The 22,992-nt window shown below is 41.4% G+C and overlaps 1 protein-coding gene across 3 annotated transcripts in view; it reads left to right on the top strand.

Annotated features, from left to right (window-relative positions):
• The first annotated feature begins 4,157 nt into the window (after nt 1-4,157).
• The window catches only part of tafa1b (TAFA chemokine like family member 1b), a 232,315-nt gene continuing 213,480 nt past the window's right edge, over nt 4,158-22,992 (top strand). For all 3 annotated transcript variants that reach the window (XM_029774955.1, XM_029774954.1, XM_029774953.1), the window contains exons 1-2: nt 4,158-4,764; nt 14,324-14,470. In XM_029774955.1, the coding sequence (XP_029630815.1) occupies nt 14,347-14,470 (124 nt within the window). In that variant the 5' untranslated portion in view covers nt 4,158-4,764; nt 14,324-14,346. The remainder of the gene's footprint in view (nt 4,765-14,323; nt 14,471-22,992) is intronic.

Genomic DNA, 22,992 nt, shown 5'->3' with positions numbered 1-22,992 from the left:
CGTGCTCTTGTATTTGTTTGTAAGTGCCTATTTTTTATAAACCCAGTTTGATTGATATCAAGTCTGGTAATACTTTTGCCATTTCATTGCTTATAAGTTTTGTTATTATTTTATTGTCACAGGGGACCCTCCAGATTTCCCTGGTTTGAATATAACTGAAATCAATGTTTGACACATGGACCTGGGAAGCACTACATTTAGTGACGTGTGTTGTCATTTGTGTAAATAGGGGCGCTACTTTATCCCAAAATGTTGAATCATAATTCTTTGGGAAAGCCATCCATTCCTGGTGCTTTTCTCCACATACATTTTTTAACAATATATAACATTTATTTTTGGGGATCTTCATTTTTAATAATTATTTATTGTCTGCTGATAATTGCTTCAGGGTTGTTGAGTCTGAGAGGGCTATAGGATCTGTCCAACTGTTGTTTAATTCTGATTTATATAAAGCCCTTGTTAACAACCACTTTTTTACCGTGCCAATTTTCCACTGCAGGTACCCAAATCAAAATCAAATCAAATCAAATCAAATTGTATTAGTCACATGCACTGAATACAACAGGTGTAGACCTTACAGTGAAATGCTTACTTACGAGCCCCTAACCGACAGTGCAGTTTCAAAAATACGGATAAGAATAATAGATAAAAGTAACAAGTAATTAACTTCTCTGGGCTAGGTGGGACGTGACCTTCCCACACTATTCAACCGCCAGTGAAATAGCATGGCGCGAAATACAAAACAGCAAAAATCTATATTTCATTTTCTCAAACAATAAACTATTTTACACCATTTTAAAGATAAGACTCTCGTTAATCTAACCACATTGTCCGATTTCAAAAAGGCTTTACGGCGAAAGCATAAAATTTGATTATTTTAGGACATAAACTTCACAAGAAAATCCATGTTCTTCATGTTATACAATACATGTATGTTTTGCTCGATAAAGTTCATATTTATATCCAAAAACAGTATTTTACATTGGTGCGTGATGTTTAGAAAATGTATTCCCACCAAAACCGCCGGTGAATGTGCACATCAATTTACAAAAATACTCATCATAAACGTTGATAAGATTTACAACAGTTATTGAAAGAATTATAGATACACTACTCCTTGACGCAACTGCTTTGTCAGATTTCAAAATAACTTGATGGAGAAAGCACATTGTTCAATATTCTGAGTACATAGCTCAGCCATCGAAACAAGCTATACAGCTACCCGCCAAGTTCTGGCATCAACAAAACTCTGAATTAGTATTATAAATATTCTATTACTTTTGCTGATCTTCGTCAGAATGCACTCCGAGGACTCCTACATCCACAAGAAATGTTTGTTTTGTTCGAAATACTCCATATTTTATGTCCAAATACCTCCGTTTTGTTTGTGCGTTCAGATCACTATCCAAAGGCATAACGCGCAGTACCAGAGACGAAAAGTCAAAATGTTCCATTACTGGTCGTAGAAACATGTCAAACGTTGTTTGCAATCAATCCTTAGGGTATTTTTTAACATAAAACGTTGATAATATTCCAACCGGAACAATAGCGTATTCAATGTGAATAGTCTGGGTAGCCATTTGACTACCTGCTCAGGAGTCTTATGGCTTGGGGGTAGAAGCTGTTTAGAAGCCTCTTGGACCTAGACTTGGCACTCCGGTACCGCTTGCCATGTGGTAGCAGGGAGAACAGACTATGACTAGAGTGGCTGGAGTCTTTGACAATTTTTAGGGCCTTCCTCTGACACCGCCTGGTATAGAGGTCCTGGATGGCAGGAAGCTTGGCCCCAGTGATATACTGGGCCGTTCGCACTACCCTCTGTAGTGCCTTGCGGTCGGAGGCCGAGCAGTTGCCATACCAGGCAGTGATGCAACCAGTCAGGATGCTCTCAATGGTGCAGCTGTAGAACCTTTTGAGGATCTGAAGACCCATGCCAAATCTTTTCAGTCTCCTGAGGGGGAATAGGTTTTGTCGTGCCCGCTTTACAACTGTCATGGTGTGCTTGGACCATGTTAGTTTGTTGATGATGTGGACGCCAAGGAACTTGAAGCTCTCAACCTGCTCCACTGCAGCCCCATCGATGAGAATGGGGGCATGCTCAGTCCTCTTTTTCCTGTAGTCCACAATCATCTCCTTTGTCTTGATCACGTTCAGGGAGAGGTTGTTGTCCTGGCATCTCATGGCCAGGTCTCCTCCCTATAGGATGCCTCATTGTTGTCGGTGATCAGGCCTACCACTGTTGTGTCATTGGCAAATTTAATGATGGTGTTGGAGTCGTGCCTGGCCGTGCAGTCATGAGTGAACAGGGAGTACAAGAAGGGGCTGAGCACACACCCCTGAGGGGCCCCTGTGTTGAGGATCAGCATGGCAGATGTGTTGTTACCTACCCTTACCACCTGGGGGCAGCCTGTCAGGAAGTCCAGGATCCAGTTGCAGAGGGAGGTGTTTAGTCCCAGGGTCCTTAGCTTATTGAGCTTCGAGGGTGCTATGGTATTGAACGCTGAGCTGTAGTCAATGAATAGCATTCTCACATAGGTGTTCCTTTTGTCCAGGTTGGAAAGGGCAGTGCGGAGTGCAATAGAGTTTGCATCATCTGTGGATCTGTTGGGGCGTTATGCAAATTGGAGTGGGTCTAGGGTTACTGGGATGATGGTGTTGATGTGAGCCATGACCAGCCTTTCAAGCATTTCATGGCTACAGACGTGAGTCCTACGGGTCGGTAGTCATTTAGGCAGGTTACCTTAGTGATGTACAGGGCAAGGCACCTTCGTGCCTTACACCTTTTGTGTAACCCAACAGAGAGAATAATACATATCAATCTCTCTCTCCTTCCATTTTGTTGGACTGTATTTTTCCCATTCAGCCCCCAGCCGCACCTCCCATACAACTCGTAACTCTGGGCTGCCTGTGTGCATCTGCCTGGCACTCTCAAGCAGAGGCAAGAACAAACAGAGGAAAGGAGCACACAGCGGGTCTGCTGTGCCCTCTGGCTTAGATGACCACTGCCCCAAGTGAACGGAGAGTTACCATCTCAAACATACCAAGAACCAGTTGGCAGGGAGCTGACAATGTTAACTTACTACTACATATGCTCACAGCTTCACAGCGTTGCAGCTCTCTTACGAACACACACTTTGCACACATGCATGTTTCAAAAAATACACACATAGAAATGAATGTACAGAAATACATACGCACAATCCCACATAGACAAACACACACACCCACACACATACAGCTTGTTAGCTTGATGCTTCAGCTGTGCTGTGTGAGCTGCATGAGTTGGTTTCATTTTCTGTGAAATGCCAGGCTGGGAGAGACCGCTCTGGCAGGTGTGTCTGATTGGCATTAACATAGCCGGTTCACACTAGATCTGGCTAAAGGTGAACTCCTACACATTGAAGGAGGTAGGTGGTCGCCCCACTATTTTACACACTCCAGGCCCCCCTATGAACACTAGCAACAACAACAAAGTGAAAAGCAAATTACGTCTATCCTACTGAGCCAGCAGATTCAGTTTGTCATTGAACATCGGGGGAATGCTCGGTTACCATGCCAGCTGTGGCAGATGTAACTTTGTTTGGGAGGTGTGAGATGACCAGAGGAGCTGGGTGCTAAACAAAGCCTCAACGCCACCATAAAAAGCAAGCCAGCCAAGCAGCCAGCGCTGGATAATGTGTTGATTACAGAGCTTGGATGAGGCGGACTCCTTTCTATTAAAAGCATCATGCTCTGAGCATATTTCAATCTCTTTTCAAACGCTGGAAGGCAATGAGTAAGAGGCACATTCACTCATACTCCACACCCTCTCAATCCCTATCAACAAACACAAAACCCAAAACACACACAAACACACATACACACACATAAATACACACAGAAAGTGTGGTGAATGGCCAAAGTCCGGTATCACCTCAGTAAGCCCAGAGTTCTGTCTGAGGGATAATTTTGAGAAAACATAACAGCACATTATTGTGGTAAACTGTGAGACATTTTCATGAGAAGAAGCCACAGAGCGTTATGTCTCATGGTATGGTGAAGTGGAGGGGCTCAATAGGCATGCTTCATGAGACGATAGTCCCGATGCAGAAGTGGGCAGTCTTGCTTTAAGACATGTGATGTGATCCAGCTCTCTCTCTCTCTTTCTCTCTCTGGCTGGGCTGTATTATAATAGACTCACACAGACACACACTACTTAGTGCTTTGAAAAGAGGGCTGAGCCTCACACACATAATCAGCACAGCTTCTCAATGGGGGGACGGAGCCAAGAGGAGACAGAACTGTCGTTCCGCTGGAGCTGATCTCCGTCCGTGTGTGAGAAGTGAGGAGGCAAATTAACGTTCTGTCGTCACGAGAGGGCTTTTACCTTCACAGGAGTAAGAAAAGAGAGAAAAAGGAGTAGAAGAAAGAGAGAGAAAAGGAGGTCTGTGGTGATATAAAGGTGATATGAGCAGCCTTCCATTTTGTAAACACTGACTAGTTTGTAACAGCGTGTCATTCCTGTGAGCTGAGGTGGTTTCTGGTGACCGCACTCCCAGGATTTCAGACGGACAGAGAGAGTCGAGGGGGGCAAGCGGACGAGGCTGAAAAACAGAGCTTCTCCCCCTCTTATCCTGCAGCGTTGTTCTTCTTTACACCTGGAACTTTGTTGGGAATCCCTGGCCTCAGGCTATGGATGGATTTAAGACAGTGTTGTGAGTCTGTTGAACAGACGGTGATACTGACAGCAGGGCACCCTCTCTTTTGACCAGACAGACCACTCAGGTAAGGCTGTGGGGTTATTCTCTGGGACTGTTGGTGCTTTGTGATTATATTCTGTTCCTTCTGCAAAATATACTATTATTTAAAAAATCTGATTATGGAACTGTTATAAAATAAGGCTATCTGTCATGTTTGTAAGAAGTGGAAGGGCTCCAGGAGTAACTGAATAATGATGACAGGTATGAGCTGTGAAGGGCTCCAGGAGTAACTGAATAATGATGACAGGTATGAGCTGTGAAGGGCTCCAGGAGTAACTGAATAATGATGACAGGTATGAGCTGTGAAGGGCTCCAGGAGTAACTGAATAATGATGACAGGTATGAGCTGTGAAGGGCTCCAGGAGTAACTGAATAATGATGACAGGTATGAGCTGTGAAGGGCTCCAGGAGTAACTGAATAATGATGACAGGTATGAGCTGTGAAGGGCTCCAGGAGTAACTGAATAATGATGACAGGTATGAGCTGTGAAGGGCTCCAGGAGTAACTGAATAATGATGACAGGTATGAGCTGTGAAGGGCTCCAGGAGTAACTGAATAATGATGACAGGTATGAGCTGTGAAGGGCTCCAGGAGTAACTGAATAATGATGACAGGTATGAGCTGTGAAGGGCTCCAGGAGTAACTGAATAATGATGACAGGTATGAGCTGTGAAGGGCTCCAGGAGTAACTGAATAATGATGACAGGTATGAGCTGTGAGCGACAGACAGGCAGAGCATGTGACACGACCTGCATATCTCTGTTGGATTGAACAACTGTATGGTTTGATGAAGGAGAGTAGGCTATGGACATTGTAGATATATGTATGTTTTAGGACATCAGAAATATTTTGTGTTGACTGATATATTTGAAAGTTACAGGCAGTGAGTTCTAAGTAGGGCAGAGATGTCAGCCTCATCCTTTATTCGTTTTTTAAAGACAAGGCTGCAAAATTAAAATATTCTAGCCCAGACCAAGTTGCTTTTCAGAGTCAAAATTATTAATTCATTTTCATGTTAGGCTATATTACAAACACAGTTATTAGCCTATATTGAGAGGTGAAATTGTTACATGCAATCGAGATCAAGTCTATTCCATTTAAATGTGTTATATTTATACAGGCTAACCTAATTTAACCGTATCAAAAGAAGCCATTTACTTACTATATAAAATTGCCCCATTATACCTATGTTGTAGGGAAGGCTAAACATCTATATCCTGCCGAGATGGTGCGCAGGTGTGTCCGGGCAGGGGCATGGTCTCGTGTTTAGTCTAAATTGGCAGGACATGGGCTACGTGTAAAAAGACAATGTAAATGCCGTCATTACCAATTACGAATTCCATAACCATTAGGAACATATCAATCAATGGTATAATTAGACTGCAAAGCGGAGACCAAACGGCTCATTAAACAGATGCGCAAATGGTCAATCCTGCATGAAGTGCACATTCCTTGTTTATTCATTGAAAACCACGGAGGTAAGAATTCTAACGAGAAGTCATTTGTATACAAATATCCTGCTAGCCCTGATAATGTGATTTATTTTTCATGTGTCTGCTATTTACTCGTGAAAGTTGTCCGTTTACATTAAAATGCATAAGCATGCCTGTGTGGTGCGGTCTGAATATCTTTCTCCGCCACCTCTCCATCCCTATTCTCTCGCGCTGTCGATCAGGACCACATTTCTTCTTTGACATGAATGAGTTCCGACAGTCGGAGAGTTGCTCAGAGCTGAACCGAGAGGACAAAAGAGCAGTTTCTCACCATGCTGTTGTTCAGGCTAAAGACTACGTTTTTTTCCAGGAACTTGCTAGAAACACAGCGCGTTAAAAAGCATTCCCCAGGGAATTACAATATGCCGTTAATAAGACTAATTATAGGCTATGCTTAATTTCTGCGTGTTGAATATTCAGTAGTTTAGTCTCAATGTCATTTCAGGGTAGAGGGGAGAATGTCAACTTTTTCTCGAACCGACATGCACACACCGAGTTGCTATAGGCTAGCAGCCTATGGGGGGGGGGGGGGGGGGGGGGGGGGTGATGCCAGCACATCTGAAGGCAACGGAATAACCTAAATACTGTATATGTGTAGCAGTGGCGACCTGTCATTCAGGTCAGCTAAATAATAAATAAATATATATATATTTGTTGCCTGTTTGGAATGTTATTTTGGAATTAATGTGTCACATATCAGTTTGCAAACAATGTAAAATAAAATATAATTGAGTTAATAAAGCCGAATACAAACACCACAAAATCTACGAGTAGAGCTCGGAAAGCCCCTTGGGGTCTGCCATGGAGTTACATTAGAGTGCCCATCCAAGAAGGCTCAAGGTCGTTGCCCACAGATAAAACGGCATCAAATCACGTTATATCTACCGTAGCTTTGATTGGACTGATCATATCAACATTATACTTTCAAAATCTTAGCTAGGAATCTAGCAGACATTGTCATGAATCAAGTCGACAATCTACGGACAAATCCTTTTCAATCCTTGTCATATGATGAAGAGAAATTATAAATAAAACGTATCAGTGCTCATCTGCCATTGGACATACACATTACACAACAAATTGGAAATTGCAAATTCGACATTGAGTGGTTTGGAAGGAATCAGTGGCTAACCGCAAGCATTGCAAAGCAATCACTAGCCTGCTATTCAGTGTAGTGGTGTGTGGTCCAAGTCTGGGTTGAAGGGTCTTTTTCCCAAGCTTATAAGATAAGCATTTAACATTGGCCATGCTGTCAATTCAGCATGACTTCTGCCGCATTCAAAACAACTGGAAACTCGGAACTAGGAAATCTCAGACTTCAGTGAGTTCAAGACAACTTGGAACTTGGAAAGAACAAGCTCAGACTGGGAAAATACATTTTAAACGGTCATCCATCTCAGAATTCCAAGTTGGGAACTCGTCCTCTTTCTAGAGCTCCGACTTGAAGATCACTGACATCATGATTAGCCCTTGTTTATTTCCCAAGTTCCCATTTGTCTTGAATGCACCATCAATCCAGAGAATGCCAGACTTTTAATTCATTTATTTATTTATTACATTTTTTAATTTTATTTAACTAGGCAAGTCAGTTAAGAACACATTATTATTTACAATAACAGTCTAGGAACAGTGGGTTAACTGCCTTGTTCAGGGGCAGAACGACAGATTATTTTTACATTGTCAGCTCAGGGATTCGATCTTGCAACCTTTCGGTTACTGGCCCATCGCTCTAACCACTGATGACAAAGTTTGATGACAAAATGTGCCCACGAAGGACCACTGTGACACCTTCCTGTTCAAGTGAGCACAGCACAACAAGGTGAGTCCAAAAATGTATTGTATGCTGCTGCAAAAATTATGTAATATGCCAGGGAGATATGTATACTGTTGCTAACAAAGTAATAATAAGTGTATGTTGAGTAGTAAGCTGTTAGCGGTGCATATGTAGCCTATAGCCTGTTTCAGAGAAATGTCATCATGGAACATTGTAAGAACTTTCATTGTCTGTTTATATGACCCCTTTATTTATCTTACGGCTCTGACTTGGTGTACAGGGAGAATACTGTAAGAATGGCCCATATTCTGAATTCTGTCGCTGTACATTTCAAAAGTGCTGAACAAATAGTTCAATTGACTACATCCGTCCTAGTTCGCTCATTAATGTTTTAATCGAATTATGGATTGCCTCTTATCCGCTCATCGTCCCCTTATGCCATAGTTTGTACATCTCAATTGTTAGTAGAAACCACATTTGTTTAAGCAAGTCAGCCATATCAGCTAGGTTTTTTTTAAAGGCAGTAAATGAGGCTGAATGAACTATTGCAGTGCTCCGCTGATAGTCAGGTGTAGCAGTGGTAAGGATTCACTCCATGGTGCTGAAAATAAAATCTCTGCTGTTAGGACAGCTTTATGTAAGCCCTAACAGTTTATGGGCACCGTTTCCCAGCGTTATAGTGCAATTAATGTATTGCTTAGTGTTGTATTGTGTAGTGTCTTTGTTGGCATGCATCCCTCCCAAAATTAGAGAGATTGACATGCTAAAATCAACACTGATGTGTAGGCCTATGTGTGAATGATTCTCCACTTAAAATTGTTTTTGAAGCAATTGTTCTCACCATTTATAAATGTGAAACCCTTTTTCAGTAATAACTAAGAAGTAATTAGCATAATACAACCGGTATAAGGTGGTCTCAGTCTAGGTCTTTTGCCATTATCAAATTAATACTATAACATAAAACTTAAACCAAGAGGACAACTCACTGTTGGCAATCTGTGGCAAAGTATTCGGCCTAATGTGTTTCACGGCCCAGGAAGATGGCGGGAAGGCACTGGACACTTTCAGGTGAAGTCAGATGTTTTATTTTACAGAAATGTGATCAGTGTTCAGCATTTGACTTGAATAGGCTGCAAATGGATCCAGAAAAATGTAAAAAGCTAGGATAAATGATCAAACACTCATTCACAGTGCATACTACTACATGCTGAAGGTCTGAAACAGACTGGAATAGCAGTTGGTATCCCACCCATTGGATTGGGTGATACCAGTTCAATCTAAAATACATCTCATTGTTACACTCATAATAAATGGTATGAGTTGTCTTAGTGGCGACTACCATCGAACAGTGTGAAGGGAACCCCTGCCCATTCACAGATTCTGTGTGTTACTGTGTGAGAGCGAAGTCTTGTGTCTGCAGTGATGCTCGTGGCAACATCATTTAGCTGAGTCTACCTTTAAGTGTACCATGTAAATAAACTAAGTACTAAAAGTTTCAAAAACCAAATGCTTGATATAGGCTAGTCATAATTATTGACATGAAGATAACCAAACAGAAGCAAGTGAATTAACCTGCACATATCTCTGAACATAATGTTTTAATGGTGACTTGTAGTTAGAACATTACTGTTATAATAATGTTATAATTCAACTGGTAAAACCAAAAAATAAGCATTGTATTATAGTCCCTTAAAACCTCTTGAGGATACATTCCCGATAACGGGATTGGTTGGACAACAACCAGTGAGATAGCACGGCGCGATATTCAAAACAAAATAATCTCAAAATTAAAATTCAAGTATTATACGGCATTTTAAAGATACTCTTCTCGTTAATCCAATCACATTGTCCGATTTCAAAAAGGCTTTACGGTGAAAGCAAAACATTAGATTATTTTAGCATAGCACCTCAGCAAAAAAAAGAAGCCATTTTCCAAGCACGATAGCCATCACAAAACCAGATATACAGCTAAAATTAAGCACTAACCTTTGACAATCTTCATCAGATGACACTCCTAGGACATCATGTTAGACAATACATGCATTTTCTGTTCGATCAAGTTTATATTTATATCCAAAAACCCAATTCTTACATTGGTGCGTGACGTTCAGAAAATGTTTTCTCCCCATAACCCCCGGTGAATAGGCACATTTAATTTACAGAAGAACTCATAAACGTTGAAAAAATGTATAACAATTATTTAAAGAATTACAGATAATCTACTCCTTTATGCAACCACTTTGTCAGATTTCAAAATAACGTTACGGAAAAAGCACATTGTTCAATATTCTGAGTACAGAACTTAGCCTTCAATGCTAAGCTATACAGTTAGCCTACAACCACGGCGTCGACAAATCTCTAACAATATGTTCGAAATATTGACTTACCTTTGCTGATCTTCGGCGGAATGCACTCGGATGGGCACCCACTTCCACAAGAAATGTTCATTTGTTCTACAAAGTCCATCATTTATGTCCAAATACGTCCGTTTTGTTGACCCATCCAGAACACTTTACAATGCCATGTGGCGTGGACGCAAGTAGTAACCTGTTTAAATTGGGTACGTTTTTCATCCGGCCGTGAAAATACTGTCCCCTAGCCCCTAGAGGTTAATAGAGAGAATGGAGACACAATGATACACAACTTGGGTGCAGGATCTGTATTCATAGTAGGAATGCATTTCAAATAATAATGTACAAGATTATATGGACAGGAAGAACCTTATCCTAGATCGGCAGTCCTACTCTGAGATGGTTTATAAATATGGGCCCAGGTCGCTTTTACAAATGGGGACCTGAAAATGACTGGGAGAGATAATGACCACTGCAGTTTTGGCTGGATAGGAAGGGGTTGCTTTAGTGAATGCAGGACCATGAGCATGGGAGAATCTCAATTGGTTTAGCTCAACGATGATTCAAAGGGGGTGTGGCGGATTTAAAACAGTTCCGTACTAGCCGCTGAAAGGATACTCATGAGTATCCTTGGAGAGACGAGGCTATTGAGGAGTGGACGACACTAACAAATTGACACTCTCCTCGACCACTCGACCGCTTATCGGTGTCCGGGTCATAGAGGAGTGGAGGATGGAGGAGAGGACGGACTTGTCCCAATTGAGAATTGAGAGGAGAGGATGTAGTAACACCTGGAGAGGAGGAGTTATTATCCCCAATGAGGGAGGGAGAGGTGTGGGTCCATATGTCAGCCTTCAGCAGCCATTAGGCTATCATTAAATGAATGGCCAAGGTGTCTCATTATGCCTTTATGTGTACTGTTTTCATTTCACATTCAACTGTGTTGACACTACACTGTTCCAGCATCAGAGATGAAAATGACTCTGAGCATATCCTAAAATTGAAACATACAGTACCATGCAAAATTTTGGACACACCTACTCATTCAAGGGTTTTTCTTTATTTTTACTATTATCTACATTGTACAAAATAGTGAAGACATCAAAACTATGAAATAACACAAGTGTTGAAGAAATCAAAATATATTTGAGATTTTTCAAAATAGCTACCCTTTGCCTTGATGACAGCTTTGCACACTCTTGGCATTCTCTCAACCAGCTTCACTTGGAATGTTTTTCCAACAGTTTTGAAGTTGTTTCCGCATATGCTGAGCACTTGTAGGCTGCTTTTCCTTCACTCTGGAGTCCAACTTATCCCAAACCATCTCAATTGGAATGAGGTCAGGTCATTGTGGAGGCCAGGTCATCTGATGCAGCACTCCATCACTCTCCTTCTTGGTCAAATAGCCCTTACACAGCCTGTAGGTGTGTTGGGTCATTGTCCTGTTGAAAAACAAACTATAGTCCCACTAAGCGCAAACCAGATGGGATGGTGTATCGCTGTAGAATGCTGGGGTAGCTATGCCAGTTAAGTGTGTCTTGAATTTTAAATAAATCACAGACAGTGTCACCTTCAAAGTACCCCCACACCTTCACACCTCCTCCTCCATGCTTCACGTGGGAACCACACATTTGGAGATCATCTGTTCACCTACTCTGCGTCTCATAAAACACGGTGGTTGGAATGAAAAATCTCAAATTTGGACTCATCAGACCAAAGGACAGATTTCCACTGGTCTAATGTCCATTGCTCATGTTTCTTGGCCCAACCAAGTGTTCTCTTCTTATTGGTGTCCTTTAGTAGTGGTTTCTTTGCAGCGATTCAACCATGAAGGCCTGATTCACATAGAGTCCTCTGAACAGTTGATGTTGAGATGTGTCTGTTACTTGAACTCTGTGAAGCAGGTAGCCTAGTGGGCAGCAGGAATCCTAGTGGTTACAGTGTTGGATAGTAACCAAAAGGTTGCAAGATCAAATCCCTGAGCTGACAAGGTAAAAATCTGTAGTTCTGCCCCTGAACAAGGCAGGTTCTTAACTGACTTGCCTAGTTAAATAAAGGTAAAATGTATGTGGGCTGCAATTTTTGACAGCTGGTAACTCTAATGAACTTATCCTCTGCAGCAGAGGTAACTCTGGGTCTTCCTTTCCTGTGACGGTCCTCATGAGAGCCAGTTTCATCATAGCACTTGATGGTTTTTGCATCAAGAAACTTTCAAAGTTCTTGACATTTTCCGGATTGATTGACCTTCGTGTCTTAAAGTAATGATGGACTGTAGTTTTTCTTTGCTTAGTTGAGCTGTTCTTGCCATAACATAGACTTGGTATTTTACCAAATAGGGTTATCTTCTGTATACCACCCCTACCTTGTCGCAACACAACTGATTGGCTCAAACACAGTAAGGAGGAAAGAAAATCCACAAATTAAATTTTATCAAGGTACAGCTGTTAATTGAAATGCATTCCAAGTCACTACCTCATGAAGCTGGTTGAGAGAATGCCAAGAGTGTGCAAAGCTGTCATCAAGGCAAAGGGTGGCTATTTTGAAGAATCTCAAATATAAAATATATTTGGATTTGTTTAACACTTTTGGTTACTACATGATTCCATACGGTATAGTTTTGATGTCTTCACTATTATGCTACAATGTAGAAAATAGTAAAAAATAAAGAAAAACCCTTGAATGAGTAGCTGTGTCCAAACTTTTGACTGGTACTGTATATATTTGGCCTTTATGTTTTGAGCTGATAGGCTACAGTGTGTACATGGTGTGAAGTAGCCTATATCAAATGAAACTACTATCATCATTAGCTTACTAATTTAATTAGCTAGTTATAGTTGTTGATACGAAGCTCCTGTTTAGCCCTAATCAGAACATGTTCTACCAACCTTTTCTTGCCGATACTTTCTCAATTCTTGATTCGGCAAGCACCAGTGTCTTCTAAACCTCCATGGTTTGTTGCAGGTGGAACATTGGAATTTAGATAATTAAAAAACAAAAGGTTTTCTCTATGAAGTAATCCAACAATGTATACGCCGCCATCTTAGAGTATGTTTATCTTCTCTCATTGATCAAGACAGGTGAGTGTCAAGCGATGTTTGATTTTTGAGTTGCGCACATGACGTGCAGTACTTTGGGAAGGACACCCATTTACAGCTAAACAGAAGCATATGCACAAGCTTGGACACAAGCTTGGTTGATTTGTGATGTTTTTCCCGATTGCACAGTTTTTGGGGAACTCGTCAAAAATGCCCATCGTGGGAGAGGTGACCATATTGCAGTAATGTCCTTCAAATGCTACACTGTGGCTTTAATGGTCCTGTTTTCTCGGTAGCTACCTCATACAATATATTTTATTGTCTGTCTTAGTCATGTTACAATCATTTTCAGTTCTCATGTATGATGATTTTTGACAAGCTTGACCAAGTCTCTTTCTCTTCAGATAGAGGTTTTTTGATTATCCTGATATAGTCCTTCCCCAATGTCGCTCATGTCATTTCATGTTTATACCTTTTTTCTATTTCTCCTCAAAGAGCCCTTTTTTCTGTCTTCACCTTTCCTAACATATGTAATTCAGTTAGTGTTTTTCATATCTCTGCCATCTCTTTTGTAGGCCACCCATTTAAGCATGGGCAGCGCCATTGAGGACTTTCACCATTTTGAAGTAATCAAGTGGGTGGGACTTCCTATTGGTTAAATAAGAATCACATATTTCCATCCAGGTCACCAGGAGGGATCAGCCAATTAATTATACCTGTGAGCAAACATTCCATAACTGCATGTGGCAGTAAATTGCCAATCAGTTTGTTTATCAACTCATTGAATTAGTAGAAGAACTTCAAAATGGAGACGGCCTCAATGGCGCTGCCCATGTTCTCACAGACGCAATAATGGGACAGATACAATTTTGCGTCCTCTAACTATCTCTATGCTCTAACCCTCTCTCTCTCTCTGCCCTCTTCCTCTAGCCACCCTCCCACCCTGCCCTGCCATGTCCTTGTTCCTGGGCCTGTGGATTAGCCTGGGCTTCCTGCTGCTGTGCCAGGCCACGCTGTACGAGACCCTCCAGCAGCACCACGTGCCCCGGCCCGGACGCAACGCCATCCAGATCCTGGGTGAGTCCCTTTCTATGTTCTGTCTGCCCACATCACGCTGTGCCCACTACCCACCTAGTCCTCCCAGGGGAGCTCTCTGAGAAGTGTAAGAGTAAAATAATACTATGTCATCACTCTATCCCCAGTGGAAACAGTGAAGCAACAGTCTTCTGTCTTTTGTAATAGATTGGTTTGCAACCAATATGTTAGCTACTGTGAGAAGAAGAATAGTGCACTGTGGTTTCACAACTTTTTATATTTGTTTGTTTCTATAGATTCTGGCGTTGTATAATGGATTGTTTATGTTTCTTATGGTTCAGTCATGTATCCAGCTGTCAGAGGTGTCATGCCCATAGGGGGCACAGGGGCATGTGCCCCCTCAGATTTGTCCTGTTTTATTTTATAATTTGTTGTTGTTGTTTCTTTGTAATACCTCTAGCCACTGAACAATTGTTGGCTTTAGCTAACTTAGATAGGTTACCTATCTCCCAACCTCATAACTAGCTACTAAGAAGCCATTTCAGGCTATCAAGGAAGTTAGAGTAGCTAGCTTGTTTAAGTATCTTAGCTGGCATGCCTGCTGGCAAGGTTGGTAGACTACAAAAGCAATTACTTAATGTACTAAAAAAGACTCCTTTCAATCTTTTACCCAGATTTTAGCAGAGATGCAGAGAAGCATATTTAGTTAAAGATAACCACCAGTCAGGAGGATACAGACAGCTTAAGAGGTATGCTTACATACGCAGAAAAATACATATATTTATGACATAGAATTAAGCATAATAATTAGGGGTCAAAAAAAGTTTTTTAAGGTATTTGAAACACAAAATTTGTCCAACAATTCGAACCAGCCACCCAGCAACCCAGCCATCCAGACTTATTTTGTGCCTCATGAGATGTTTGGGGTGCATTTTTGGGGTGCCTCTGCCAGCTGTATATAAAACTACGCGATCTTCAAAGTTGGCTTTATTGACATTCTCCTACATTCTTTGCAGGAAATTGTTTTAGCTTAGAGTTGATTATAATGTTTAAGCTCAGCTGCAGCTGCTGTTTTGATCTGAGGTTGGAACTCCCCCTCTGCCCCAGACAGACAAAGAGCACTTTTTAACGGGAGAGGATTTTCAGTGTGAGGAAAGAGTGACTGCAGCATCCTGAATCTATCAGACAAAGCTGGTTGATTGGTACGTAGGACAGGCTCTAGGCAAAACTCCCCATCAGTATGCTGTGAGTGCAGGCTGCTTTGATCACTGTGGCTTAAATGGAAATAACAATTATGTTTCTCTCTCGCTTTCCGGAAACATTCGGCAATTAAAGCCAGTTCCTTCTCCACTGTGGGGGCTAAAGGGGAGGGAGTCAGTGAGATGGGTCTGATTCTCCTCATTTATGTGGGAGTAGAGTAGTCGCGTTCTGTCACTCCCCAGCCATGTGTCTTTGGAAGCAGACTCCTTTAAGCTTTTGACAATGACTCGCTTCTGGAAGCTTCTGACGACAACACTATTCCAAACCCCTTTCACCAGGAAACCAAATCCCAATGCCTGTTAAACATTGATTCCATCTATCTGTGCTTGTCTCATTCTCCGAGCCGTGCTGCCCCATGGAGTGAAAAGACAGTGATTGAAGCAAAAGCAACAACAAAAAATAGACATTGATTTCCCCGACTTGTGATGTCAAGACAAGATTGTTGATAGCCCAATGAGGTTTTTAAGCAGCAGTGAACTGGAGCAGTGGAGTAGGGCAGGTGGCTTGTTTTGGGATTGGAACAGCTGACGTAGTGGGACTTGGTTGTGGGTGTGAGACAGGCTTCACACAAAGTGGTTTGAGCTCATTAATTGGAACAAGTGGGAACAGGATGAGCGACAGAATTAATTTTTTAAAACTTTGTTTCCAGGTTTTTTGTACAAGGATGTGCATGGCCTACAGTAAGTGTATTCTGAATTATGTAGAGGTCCAAGTGAAAACAAAGAGAAAACCCTGCCCAAGGCACATAGAGAAGTCAGCTAAGTTATCGGTGAGATAAATATCCTCCTGATCTAGTTTTGTGAAAGGGTTCTTGTCAGAGAAATCAGCTTGTACAAACACACACTCACATTTTCTTCTCAGCAAAGTCATTATGGCATGGCATTTTCATGGTCCCCTGGGGAACAAGGGGATGCATACACAAAATGAGTCTGAGAGCAGAAGTGTTCTGTCTGAGAGCAGGAGTGTTCTGTCTGAGAGCAGGAGTGTTCGGTCTGAGAGCAGAAGTGTTCGGTCTGAGAGCAGAAGTGGTCTGTCTGAGAGCAGAAGTGTTCTGTCTGAGACCAGAAGTGTTCTGTCTGAGACCAGAAGTGTTCTGTCTGAGAGCAGAAGTGTTCTGTCTGAGAGCAGGAGTGTTCTGTCTGAGAGCAGAAGTGTTCTGTCTGAGAGCAGAAGTGTTCTGTCTGAGAGCAGAAGTGTTCTGTCTGAGACCAGGAATGTTCTGTCTGAGACCAGAAGTGTTCTGTCTGAGAGCAGAAGTGTTCTGTCTGAGAGCAGAAGTGTTCTGTCTGAGACCAGAAGTGTTCTGTCTGAGAGCAGAAGTGTTCTGTCTGAGACCAGAAGTGTTCTGTCTGAGACCAGAAGTGTTCTGTCTGAGAGCAGAAGTGTTCTGTCTGAGAGCAGAAGTGTTCTGTCTGAGACCAGGAATGTTCTGTCTGAGACCAGAAGTGTTCTGTCTGAGAGCAGAAGTGTTCTGTCTGAGAGCAGAAGGGTTCTGTCTGAGACCAGGACTGTTCTGTCTGAGAGCAGAAGTGTTCTGTCTGAGACCAGGAATGTTCTGTACTGTGAAAGTGGATGAAGCTCTGAGTTTTGGCACATAAGAGCGCAGGATGCATTTATTGTTCAGTGTGCTATGCAATAGTAAATTGTTTTATAAGGGAGAAGATTGGTACGGTCAATCAGCAGCATGTACTCAATGAAATTCTGTCACTGGCTGATAGTCAAAATCTAGAATGATAGAAAGATTAAGTTCAACTTAGGCTATCTACAACAAACAGTCATCAAGTGCAACAATTATTGATGAGGACATGTTAATATATATGTGTGATCACCATTGGATGTGATGACATTCACTATCATAGTAAAAAAACACTCCACATGTTCCCTTTATATGTTTTGCAACTGTACAATTTACTGTAGTGTCAAGGCCTCTTAAGTTCTCATCAATCTTACTCAACTGCAGAGTGGTGTTAACAGATGTAACCAGAACTGCTTTCTCAGAATTGAAATGCTACGATGAATATTTGTATTAGAATTGATTTAATAATTTGAGGATGCTCTCTGGTTTCAGCGACCAGATCATTTTATATAAATAGATATGTAGTGCGTGGAGACCAGAGTGAGATCTCAGATTGATACATGCTTTGGTTTTATGCTTAGCTCTTTTCTATAATAAAATAGAATTGAATGGATAGTCATAATTAAAAAGAAAACATATGTCATAATGCCTTCATCTGTGATGTATGGTAACATACAGGGTTTTGATGCTGTGAACATTGTCAACATTTTATTTTTTTATTTATTTAACCTTTATTTAACCAGGAAGGGCTCATTGAGATTTAAAATCTCTTTTTCAAGAGCGTCCTGGCCAAGTCAGCGCCAAGTCATTACAAAAATTACAGACAAACAACATGAAAAACTACAATGAATCTAGTAAAAACCATAGAATTAACAAAGAATATAACAAAATCAAAAACAGCTAATTAAAAACATTGACATGTCAGGGAATCAGTCTCAAGATCATTCATCAGTGATTTAAAAATACCAATCGGGACAAGTTCTTCCAGTTTAAAAGTATTTTGTAAGGCATTCCAAGACGATGGCGCAGAGTACATAAAAGCCCTTTTACCAAATTCAGTTCGGACATTTGGAACAGTTAGCAGGATAAAGTCCCGCGAACGAAGAGAGTACCCACCACATTTCTGAACAATAAAAATGCATAACTAATAAAAAGGAACTTTACATGTTACGATTCAATGCATTTTACAACGGCTAAAACCATTGGCAGTCAATACACAAAAGAAACTTGAAGGCAAGGCCAGAAAAACAACCAACGAACACAAACCTGTTTGTGAGTTGTGCTTCTGCCTTCGATGCAGTATCTCTGTTTACACAACTTATGGCCTTGTACAAATCATTCTGAAAACCGGAATGATACCCATGAGTCTATCAAATATTCCAACTATTGGAATATTGCCTACCCAATTTCCATTATTTTCTAACAAAGGGTTTGCACACTATTGTTTGATTGACAGGCATGTGTTCTGTACCAGAAAAAAAGCCTTAAATAAAGGTATGTGTGGATCTCGATATGGAGCCTGGTTTTCAGACTGGCTACCAGAGCTCCCTGGCTGAGTGAGTGAATGATACCGCAGCAGCAGCTCTCAGTACTCAGACGAAGGTGTGAATATATCTCTGCACAGGGGAAGTGAAGGTCATGTTGAGCAAGGTACAAATGTAATCCTCAAGCCTGTTCAAGCATCTAACAATGTTTTAAAAAATCTGCTTATCCCCCTCTGCAACAGCGAGCTGACATAATACCACTGCACAGTACATGCATACCAAAAATATATGAGGAGAGATAGGGCTTTTCAACCTCCATTTCTTTATTTATTAGAATATTTCAGTTAGAAATCTGCTGGTCACAGTTGAGGCTGGGATTGAGTAACGAGTCGCCTGACTGCTTCATCACCTGCTCAGGAAGCGGCGCCGTTGCCTTCCCATGAGCCCCTGCTTCGCGGCCTCCCCTACGTCCCCCGCGCTGGGAAAGATTGATTGTGCCCAGATTCTGGGCAGCCAATTTTGGTCTCTCAAGAAATAATCCACTACACTGACAGATGAGGCGAATGTGACATGACACACTAGCCCAGCTCAGCTCTTTCCTCACCTGCCAACTAACACTGTACTGCCAAGTCCAATCCTGGAGAAAGCAGCTTGCTGCTGTGGATGATTCTACTGGACACTATGCAGCCCAGTTGAAGGGTCAAACTGTAACATTCAAAGAAATATGGATTGTCATTGTTTGGAGAAGTTACATTGAAATCAAACATTTCTTAATAGTCAGTTTTATGTTCAACTGCTACTGAATATGTATTTGTTTCCTTTCCAAATGGAAGTGCATTGTCATTGTGTGTCCTAGCAATGCCCATAGGGAGGATATTGAATGCAATGGCGATGCATTTGGTTTATGATTCTGACATAACTCTCTAAGGGCACTAGCTGATTCCCATTCCAATGTAAGCTACAATATTAACATACATCACTATTAGTCCTGAAGGAGCAGTCCTTAGCTGTCATTTTGACAAAACAAAAACAGTGTTGTCTGACACAATAAAAAGTCAATTGTTTGTTGCAATGACGGTGCTAAACTGTTTCTCATAGTTGATGAAATCAGCAGAAGTGGTGACAGTAATGACAGCTTAGCCAGTTGTTTCCCCGTTCTACATGAAGATGCAAGCAGCCACTTGGTGTGACTGTGAACTGATGATGTGATTAGGAATCACTTGAATCATCCTTGTAAGAAATGCAGAAATACTGTATAGGAAGTAGGGTGCTGAGGACTTTGTTTTGGTGAAATCCATGCTGATTTTGGATGGTTTATAGCGTAAGGTGGATAGGTCATAATTTGCATACTGCAGCAAACAGTGTTGATATTGATATTGTACTGCACTCTTGAGGGAGCTTGCAAGGAAGCATTTCGCTGCACTGTTTATACCTGCTGTGACAAATGCAATTTGTTTTGAACCCATACCATTTATAAAACGGTTATAATGATTTAATCAATTGAATGTAAATATCTCATAATGAATAACCTTTTGAAAGATGATTAGAAGACAAGCGCTTTAATGATGTTCATGTTCAGTGTGCCATTTGATATGCAATACTCCTTTAGTCTAGGAAAGCTCTTGAGGCAGACAAAAACATGTAATTACTACTATTATTCATCATGACACAGAAATAACCACACAGCTAAACACAGTTTAAAGTGAGCAATAGCAGAAAATGAAATGTCAACCAATAGTAGTCAAGTATGGGGAATCGTGTTGTTGACGAATGGAGCCCCATGTTATGATGAGCAGATTGACCACAGATTGACCACCATTTAATTGTGTGGAGGTTTTTTTATATGATTCATGTATCCTGACATTCTGAAATCTTTGTTATGGTTTACTTTGACCTTTTCTGCTGTGACTGTGGGCTCTTTTCTGTAGGATGAGATGTCTGAGTGTAGGTGGGTGTGTTGGTGAACCTTAGGGCATCTATATTTCTGTAGGATGAGATGTCTGAGTGTAGGTGGGTGTGTTGGTGAACCTTAGGGCATCTATATTTCTGTAGGATGAGATGTCTGAGTGTAGGTGGGTGTGTTGGTGAACCTTAGGGCATCTATATTTCTGTAGGATGAGATGTCTGAGTGTAGGTGGGTGTGTTGATGAACCTTAGGGCATCTATATTTCTGTAGGATGAGATGTCTGAGTGTAGGTGGGTGTGTTGGTGAACCTTAGGGCATCTATATTTCGGTAAATGAGAACTGGGTTGAATTCCGGAAACTTACATTTCAAGACTGAATCTATTTGTTCATTGCCATGGGAATGTCTAGCTCAGAAGAGGGATGGTTTTCCTGGCTGAGTTTGAGAACATGCCAATTAGCTACACTATCAAACACACATTACATACAAATATACCCTTGCAGTTTTAGAATCAATTTCCTTATTGCTGTGATTTACTGCCTGCATTGTTCCATACAGTAAAACATGAAAGATACATACACTGTAATCTCATGATAGTTCTCAAACCATATTTAAGTACTGTCAACATGAATGTAATCCAAATTACTGGTTCGCTTATGCAACTTCGATTTACACGCTTTTCAAACTGCCAAAGGGCAAGCAGTTTTACAACTACCCACAGGAAAGTAACATCTCAGTATGAGTTTTTGTGTTTTTGTTTGACCATTAATTTGATACATTTCACACCCACTTTTAATTGCAAGGACTAATTAGTGTGAGAATGGATGGTGGAAACAGAATTAAATTAAATTCCGCTCACTGGAATGGATGGTGATTTAATCAGATTTCTTTTGTGCAAATTCGATAAAAAGGAAACGTTTGATCAGGTTGGCATATACGCGCGCGCACACACACACACACACACACACACACAGAAAGTCACAAATAAACCATCCCCACCTAGACAGTGGCCAGGACAGGGGTCTGGGATAGTGAAATGGCTTTCTAAATGAGGTGACAGCAAGCATGGTTCATCAATGCAATTCTCATGGCATAAGAAAAAGATACCTCCACATCCCCTAAAAACAAAAACTACTTCAGTGGCTCTGACATAATTGCCTGATGATGAGAATCAAAAACTAAACGCACACAAATGTAATAAGAAACATCAATTTCAGAGCGAGCCGTCTACCAAGGCATTCTTTTTCCGGGCTCGAACACCCAAAGCCTTTAATCTGGTTCCACATTGGCTTGTAATTGCTATAAAAACTGCAGGCTTTAGTTGAGAGCTCATTGTTGAGGTCTCTCACTCTATCGCAGAGCATGCCCTTCATGGTAATGAAAGCAACCTTTTTAAAACTGGGCAATAACTGCCTCATCATTCCTATACACAGCATCACTCTCTCTCACCCCTGCCTTCCCTCCCTCCCTCCCTCCCTCCCTCCCTCCCTCCCTCCGTCCATCTCCTCGTCTTTATCTGCCCCTGAGACGATTCGTCATGGATCAGATGAGACCATTTGTCATGGATTAGTGCACTTAAATGTCTCTGTGATAGTGGAAGCAGTCACTGGAAAAGCTTAGGCATCCTATTACACTGCTTTTTATGGCCGGCGGGGGGAAGAGACTAGGGATGGAGGTTGAACTGGCATTTTATTTGAGCTTCATACCATTTCTGTTCTCATACGACAAAGAAGCGCTGATTCATCAGAAAGACAGTCCACTTGGAGGAGGAGGTCTGGTTGAAGTAGGACTAGATTGTAAAAGTGGAATGAATATGTTGAACATGTTTGAATTCTTTCCTCTCTCTGTATGTTCACTCAGTGCCCTGTCAGAGCTGCATATTACTCTATGTAATCTGTCTACTGAGGACTTTGATACCTTCCTTGGCTTTCACCCCATCTTCTTCAATGATTCATTTGTTAGGAAACCTGAACGATTACTCTTGTTTGAGAATCCCTGACTCCAATAATGGAGGTACACATTGCGATAATATCTAGAAAGAGATTGTCACTATTTCATAATCTTCCTAGGCCTATTCAACACATTTAATTCAGCTGTAGCAAGATTTGAAGATGATTAGTATTTACCTAGCAGAGTTTCCTATCACAGGTGTCTCACTGCTGGTACGTTGATGGGCCTTTTTCCCCTGAGTGAAAAGCAATAGTAGCGGATTAGATCCTGTGCTATCCTTATCTTCTCTCTGAAGTCAGATAATTGTGTCAGACAGAGAACAGGTCCTGTTAATCACACAAGGTTTGTTCCTCTACTCCTGTCGTACAACAAACTCAAACTAATAGACCA

The sequence above is a fragment of the Salmo trutta genome, chromosome 14, assembly GCF_901001165.1.
Source record: "Salmo trutta chromosome 14, fSalTru1.1, whole genome shotgun sequence".
NCBI lineage: Eukaryota > Metazoa > Chordata > Actinopteri > Salmoniformes > Salmonidae > Salmo > Salmo trutta.
This window is presented reverse-complemented; position numbering and strand designations above follow the sequence as displayed.